Source organism: Bidens hawaiensis, unplaced genomic scaffold (genome assembly GCF_021521415.1).
Source record: "Bidens hawaiensis isolate Kalapana, Puna unplaced genomic scaffold, B.hawaiensis_p1.1 tig00028581_1, whole genome shotgun sequence".
Classification (NCBI taxonomy): domain Eukaryota; kingdom Viridiplantae; phylum Streptophyta; class Magnoliopsida; order Asterales; family Asteraceae; genus Bidens; species Bidens hawaiensis.
Genome location: NW_027494683.1, coordinates 204579 through 212584, shown reverse-complemented (window position 1 = coordinate 212584; position 8006 = coordinate 204579). Strand labels below are relative to the sequence as shown.

The window sequence follows — 8006 nt, the reverse complement described above, 5'->3', positions numbered from 1 at the left end:
CTTCACGGACACATCATACGACGATGCCATGAGCGCAGCCCTCAACGCTTCTCATGAGGATGGGGAAAAGGCCGGCTTCCTGCTTGGTCTAGGGTTCGTTGAGAAAGGCATCCCGCCTTCCAACTTCCCTTTGTATGATGTGGATACTGAAGCTGTTTATGACCAAGCAGTGAATCAGTATGCCGCCTTCCCGCATCCGGTGGTGGAGAAGGTGAACGAAGTTGCTGCTGCTGATGATGGGCTATCTATCCTTAAAGCTTTCCTTGAACCGCCACGCTCTACTGATGGTGCTGGTCCAAGTGGAAGTGGTCCTGAAGCTTGATCCTGAAGATCCCTTCCCACTGTTAGGATAGGTTTAGCTTGTATAGATTTATATTCTTGTAGGCGGGTAGTTACCCGGCCCTTGTAATGAATATTATGAAATATAAATCTTTGTGCGGGTAAGACCGCTACTTTCACTGGATTACTTGCTTTATAAAAGTTATATGACTTGCTCATGCATACTTTAGTTTAAATTAGCAATTTTCCAAGTGTTTAGAATAAGTTAACCTTTGAACGTGGTAGATAATAGGTTGAAGTTTTGCTTCCTCTTTCGTGATTGTGCGGGTAGGACCGTCACTTGCACTTAGTAGGATGGCTAAACTTTACCAATATCTGACCTGCGTGGAGGTTTTCCTCATCTTTTTAGAAATTTCTAAGTGTTTAGAATAAGTTAACCTTTGAACGTTGTAGATAATAGGTTGAAGTTTTGCTTCCTCTTTCGTGATTGTGCGGGTAGGACCGTCACTTGCACTTAGTAGGATGGCTAAACTTTACCTATATCTGACCTGCGTGGAGGTTTTCCTTATCTTTTTAGAAATTTTCTAAAGTATTTTGAATAAGTTAACCGTTCGACGCGCGGTTGTCAATAGGTTCGGTTTCCTCTCATGATTTGTGCGGTTAGGACCGGCACTTTCATTTAGTTGGATGACCAGTTTACCTACGACTGACCTGCGTGGAGGTTTGCCGTTTTTTGGGTTTATGCGGGTTTTGCCGCCTTCCCCACGCAACGACTTTCCAAGTAATTATGCGGTGAAAACCGGCATCAGTGTTGAATAAATTAACCGTTCGACGCGCGGTTGTTAATAGGTTAGTGTTCAGTTTCCTCTATCATGATTCGTGCGGATAGACCGGCACTTTCATTTAGTGGGATGACTGAACTTTACCTTTAACTGACCTGCGTGAAGGTTTGCCGTTTTTTGGGTTTATGCGGGTTTTGCCGCCTTCCCCACGCAACGACTTCTTTCACACTTATGTATGCGGTGAAGACCGGCATATCCGTGTGGAAAGTTCATAAGTATAAATGTAAAATTATCAGCGTCGATGTTCTAAGGAGAATCATTTCCATTAGAAGTGGCTCTGGGCCTTTACAAATTTGGAATTGATCTACATGCAAACTGTGTAATTGAGCTCCCTTCCATGTTGTTGGGATGGGAGTGCCATCGAGCCGATATGCACCTGGTTCGGGATCTCGTTGTTTACGCAGTATGTAGTCTCCAACATTGAAGCTGCAATTTTATTCGTGTTTTCCCCAACTGGGGTTCTACACGCATCAGCCTGCTCAGCGTTCATTGCGCCACGAGGTGCGCGAGCGTCCCATCTCTGACAAATGCTTCGACCATGTCCTTTACGTCTGTGCATTCTTCAGTGTTGTGGGGTTTTGTCCTGTGAAAGTCACAGTATTTGCTCCGATCAGCATTGTGACGATGTCGGATTATTGGAGCCTTTGGCCATGGGAGCTCCTCAGTGGCGAATATCTCGGTGACGCTTTTGGTGAGTGGCGTCCATCTGGAGTTCTGGTTCGACTGTACGTTATCCCTTCCGCCTAACCGATGTTGCAAGCCGGATGAGGTGTCAAAGTTTACCCTTGACTGCCAAATGCCTAGCTTCCGCTTTTTGTTTAGTCGGGCGGTAAGGACGTTGTCTTCTCTTGTTTTCTGGGTGTAGAGGTTTGTGCTCTGGGGGAGATCTCTACCCAGTTGCTTCTTCGTTTCCGCGAAGCGTTTAGCTGCTGTCATGATGGCATCCCATGTGGATGGCATGCCATCTTTACCCGTTAAGGTGCGGATGAGCTCTGGGTCGTTCGCGCCCTGGATGAAAGCAGCGCGAACAAGATCTTCGCTAATATTACCCAAACTTAGCTTCTTTGAGTTGAAGCGAGTGATGAAGTCTGGCAAAGATTCATCTTCTTCTCGAATGCATTTGAGGATTGTCCATTGCTCTTCGGTATACTTTCTTTGTTGGCTGAAGTGTTGGCTAAACTTCTGTTGGAAGTCTGCCCAGTCGTAGATGTGGTTGACCGGTAGACGATCGAACCACGCTCTAGCTGGCCCAACAAGCGTCATTTGGAACATGTAACACCACGTAGGTTCCGTCCAATTACTGACGGTTGCCCCCGCTATGAATCTGTTTAAATGATCGTCTGGATCAGATATACCATCGTAAGTGCCGATGTTGGACATCTGTTTGGCACTTTCGGGGCGATTGCTTTCGCAATGTCCCTTGCAAATTTGGACGTTCCCGCATTTGCCACAATTGGTCTGAATGTTTTGGAGAAGTCACGTGGGTTTCCACCCGCGTTTTTTGGTTTGAAGGTTTCTCCAAAATGCCTTCTCGGTTGGGAGTCCGTTTCCTTACGCTTCCCTTTCGCCCTATGACGAGGGTTTGCGTCACTATCGGATTCCTCCGAATCATCGTCAAAGTATACAAATTCATCAGCCTGTTGGAGTAAACGTAAGCGTTCATCCAACTCAGCTTGGAATTCTTTTTGACGTGCTTCCGCCCACGCTTTAATTTCATCGAGTGTTTGGCGGGGGAGCCTCGTTCGTTCTCTCTCTAACCGGGTATCGGTGAATCCCAGTGAGCGATTATTTACTGCACTTGCCCCAGCTTGGGTAACTGGGGTAGTGTTCGTAAAATTTACTGCACTTGCCCCGGCTTGGGTAACCGGGGTAGTGTTCGTAAAAACTGTGTAGTCGCCGGTATTCCCCCAGTAGCTGGGGTTGTGGTTACCGGAGTTTCTTTAACCATCTTTCCAGAAGTTTGAAAAAACTGAAAAGAAATGAAGTTCTAGCTTTTATGCACGGATGGCGCCAATGAAGAAACACTAAGCTACCCCGGGCAGATTACGGATAATCTGGGGGTGAAATAGATGTTTCCCACGAGGGGTTAGATCCGGCAAAGATGGTTCTTCTGATAACCTGCAAAACAGACACCGTGAGCTCGTCACTGAGAAGGGGGGGTACCTCCTTGTGACCACCCTCCGGCGTGAGAATCAGACTAGATTGCTCTTGAATATAAGTGTATATTAAGAGATTGCTAGAGCAGATATCAGGTATAATATGTAAGATACGAGATGATCATACCATTTGGGGTATTTATAGCCGAAGGTAGGTTTCCAAGAAGGTATAGCCGGCTGAATAGTATTCCTGTTCTACCAACTGTGGCCTACGCACGTGCCATCCTGGTAGTTGGTGGGTTGGCTATTGAACGACACATTGGGTCCCGTTTAACTATTGACCACTTATTTTAGCATGCATTAAACAAGACATAAATGGCAACCACACAACCTAGGTTTTCGAATCTTAATATCCACGTACCAATAAGCTACCTATAACCAACGTCCTCCGCTCTATGATGATCGGTCTAGATATTTTGTTGGTTTAAGGCATGTGCATGTGTATGTGTTAGTAAGTCCACTATCGTACGTGGTCTAGTTAGTTTTTTTAAGAAGATTCAGTGTTACATGATGTTGGTTAAGTGGATGATATGTTGTATATATATTACTGTTACACCGTATTTAGGGATATATTGTGGATAATTAAAAAAAACAAACAACTTAATAAAATCATATTTTAACTATGATAATTGTTTAATACTAAAACTGATTAATATATATTATCTTCAATCCTTTATGGCAGTCAGAGCGTGAGAAAATCAAATACAGTGAATGGAGTGAAAAACAATGAGCACAAAAATACAATAAAAAAAATACAAGCATGATTAAAACCTTAAAAAAAAATCAAACGTGCAAACACCATGATGACTATTGGCTAATCTATGACAGAGCGACTGCAATGGCAAAAGTTAGAAGAAGTTGTTTTGTGGCGACAAAAGACGATGACAAGAGACACGATGATTGTCGCATGGTAGCGTTAGCTAGGACTATGGTGACTAGAGTTGTTACCGTGAAAGGTAGACGATGGCAAGATTAAAAAACAAATAAAACCAAATCCATACCCATATATATGGGTAGAACATGCCCCATGACAGGAGGAGAATGAGAAGAAAATAAAGACGTCACATAATCAGGGGGACAATGAAGAGATGTCGACAACCACCTAATATCAGGCGGTGAAGAAATAGGAAGGACAAGACAAAAAATTTGCAAGAACGCTAATTGGAGTTTGATACCATGTAAAATTAACGAAAATATTGTAATTTATTATTGATAAACTATACATATATTATAAAGAAAACCTAATCAAATCATATGTTCCTACAGTAACTAACATATTATCTCTAATAGTTATTTCTTTTGTAATATATCGTATGGTACACTGACATACTAAAGGGTAAGTAAGACCCATATCCATTTGGATTCTGAAACAAAGCTCAAGCATATGCTCGGAATCAATCAGATATACATTCGTTAGTTACTTCTTTAGTAGCATTAATTAATTGCATCAATAAAAGAAATATTTTTTACATCCGTTAATTAAAATTATTAGATATACACTGGTCCTTTATAATGCATATGTTTGATGTTTCTACCGGACGTTTATACTTTGTTTTGACTACCTTTTTAACATGGATACACATGCCTGGGTGGATATGAATAATAAAGAGGCATTCATCACAATGTCGTAGATTTTATATAAAACCTTGTTATATTCTCAGGTTATAGTTTTTTACCAACAATATTCCTTGACTAATTACCCCTTTAATGTCATTATTTTCTGTGAAACTTCATAGCTTTTTATTCCATATATACATGTTATACTTTGCACAAACATGTATCACATAGAGTTCTAAGTTATTCTAAGTTGTTGGATTCGACAATTTAGAAAATGATCATTTTGGGTATTAATTTTGGTTAGTCATTTCTATTAGTAAAAAGTGTTATTTTGGTCATTATCCATTTCCCGACCATACATTGTATAATGTTATTAATTCTCTGAAACTTCATAACTTTTTATACCATATATACATTACGCTTTGAACAAACATGCGTCGCATGGTGATGTATACATCTATTTATGTACGTATATTAATACTTGGTGTATTTTGATACATCATACAGTCAGATCGTACGTATAATATCAAATATAAAACATAAAACAAATAATCATGAAAACACAACAATTTTCGGCTTTAAATACAAACATCACAAAACTAGAAAAAAAACCTATGAAATAATTAACAAGTGTCCAAAGTGGATAACGAGATAAACACAAAAATGTCACATTGTCACGTCAACGCCAATATTAAATATTAAAATGAACTTTATCCAAAATTTGTCATCAATGGTTACTATTCCACTGTATAAGATAACAACATAATTACCATCACACCCTCAAATATACACCTTATTTACCATCACATACCACTCATTAACGCCTTCAAATTACCCACCACATGCATTCTCCTAACCTCCTTCCTATAATAACTTTTACCACCAACCACCGTCGGTAAATACTCAAACCCTAACAAACTCTCACCGTTAAACCCGTTATCACCGGTAACCATTAAACTCACGTTCGCAGGAACATGGTTTGTCGTACGTTTGTATGATGCTAACCATTTTGCTTGCATGTAACTGTTTTTTCTCCACGGTGAAACCATTATGTCTCTAGACTTTAATGAGTCTCTCATTGCGGCACACATTAGTCTTACTAGCTTCTTTAGTTCGTTTGGTTTTATTATTGTGATTTTGGGTATTGTTTCGAGTAATGACTGGTAGGTTTTGGTTGGTCGAGCGATTGTGAATTCGGATCCGAATGAGACTTCGATGATGTAACGAGTGCCGGAGATTAGAATGTCGATGTATTCGTATTCGCCTGCTGGATGACTGCCGGTTTTCTCCCACCGAGACTTGCATAGACCTGTAAACAAACCGAAATGAGATCTAGGTTACATACTTAACAAGTGTGAGAGTCGTGTTGGGGAATTTCGGAATACGTAACTTGGATTATCTGAGAGTTGTGTAACACTTTCAGATTAACTATTTTGTGGTTCTCCAAATAAATCAACCGGATAAAATTTAAACGAGAGAAAAATCATAATGCGGCTAGGTGAACTTTTGAACTAGTAAAAGATCGACGAAAGGCCGTTATCATTTTGAAATTTAGATAAATCATAAATCCACATATTTTGACATGTGATAGTCATGTAACAAATTCCAAAATTCATTTTCGACCTCATCTAGGGATGCTGCCCCTTAGACCCTATCAAGGGCTGCCGCCCTTGGACCCCCCTACCATCACGCTCCGACCCTACCAAGAAGCGTTGCCCCCTTGGAACCCTTGTTTATTAGCGACTTTGCCCTAATATCATAAGATAACCTCTAATAGTGCATCACACTTCTCAACGTTTTTAATGTATATTAACAAATAATTAATTCAATTACACTAAAACATTTAATAATAATATTTTAAAAACTAAACAGGTAATTTAAACTGTAAAAATATTAATTAAATCCTATTTAGATAAAATAAACTTTTAACCCTATAAATTTTCTTTTTAACACAGTAACACATTTTAGCTCATATTTCTTATTTTAAACTACTTTTGACTTATTAACTTGTGAAAAGTTAAAAAGACGTTTGGTTTATCGTGAGTGGATAATTAAGTTAATAAGTTACAAAATTTATAATTTATGAAAAAATTTATTTCCGAAACAAAATTCTCACCGGCATCAAATCCTCTGTGTCGAAGTCCGGTCATCAGCTGCCGCTTAAACCCATCCGACGAACAATCTTCAACATTCCGGCACACCTTTTCCACTTCGTAACAGATCACTCGTTTCTCACAATCATCATCACCACCACCACCGATCAGATCAACCAGCATTTCCATCGTGTCAGTATCCACACCATAATAACTCTCCACCTTCCGATCACACTCCATCTCATCCACATGATCATCTCCACCGTTGCTTTCACCTTCAAAAAACGAGTCAACTAGATCCGAAAGATCCGTCACTGAGTTATAATTAGCCGAATGCTCACTTCCACTGCTTTGGCATAACCGTGCTCTAGCGTCCTCATCTAACGTTGTGGTTATCCTCTTAAACCTCACCGGAATATTCGCCATTTTATGATTATTAATTATTATTATTATTATTGTTATTGTTATTAATGGTGTTTTAAGTTCTAGATGTTGGTGTGATGGAGAGATATATGTAGCTGGTGAAACGAGAACACGACAAAACGTACGTGAGGAGGAAACTTGGGGAAGTGGGGTTAACGGCGTTTATATATGTCGTCAGGGGCGGATCCACGGTATTAACGGGTGGTTCCTCGGAACCACCCGAGTTTTGAAATAATAGTGTATTTTTATATAGAAAATAATAAAGGAACCATCTTATAAATTAGGAAGGAACCACCTTATAAACAATTGAATCACTTGTCCAGCTGGTAACTTGTTGGTTTTGTAACCCGGAGGTCGCAGGTTCAATTCCCGGTTCTGAAAATATTTTTTTTACTAACTTACCCTAGTATCATTTAGGGTTTTATAATAAAAACACACACTGAGTGCGATGAACACAAAAGGAAAAATAGCTATTGGTCGGTTACATGCTGATGTTTTAAACAGAGGCATGGATGTTCGTGTAAGTTTAATAATATTATTTGAGCTCTTGTATAGTGGTTCGTTTATTTTATTTTGAACTTTTCTTGCACCTATTTAAAGTGTTATAATTTATAAATTCAAGTAATAGAAGCGGATTTTTAGACCTATGAACGAAT

The 8006-nt window shown here is 39.6% G+C and overlaps 1 protein-coding gene across 1 annotated transcript; it reads right to left on the bottom strand.

The window, feature by feature from the left end:
- Nucleotides 1–5543: 5543 nt before the first annotated feature.
- LOC143577431 (uncharacterized) lies at nucleotides 5544–7384 on the bottom strand. The gene is made up of 2 exons (XM_077061266.1): nucleotides 6951–7384; nucleotides 5544–6143 (listed from the first exon to the last, which is right to left on the bottom strand). Exons 1-2 carry the CDS (start codon nucleotides 7351–7353, stop codon nucleotides 5638–5640), a joined length of 909 nt encoding a protein of 302 aa, XP_076917381.1. The 5' UTR covers nucleotides 7354–7384; the 3' UTR covers nucleotides 5544–5637.
- Nucleotides 7385–8006: the final 622 nt, after the last annotated feature.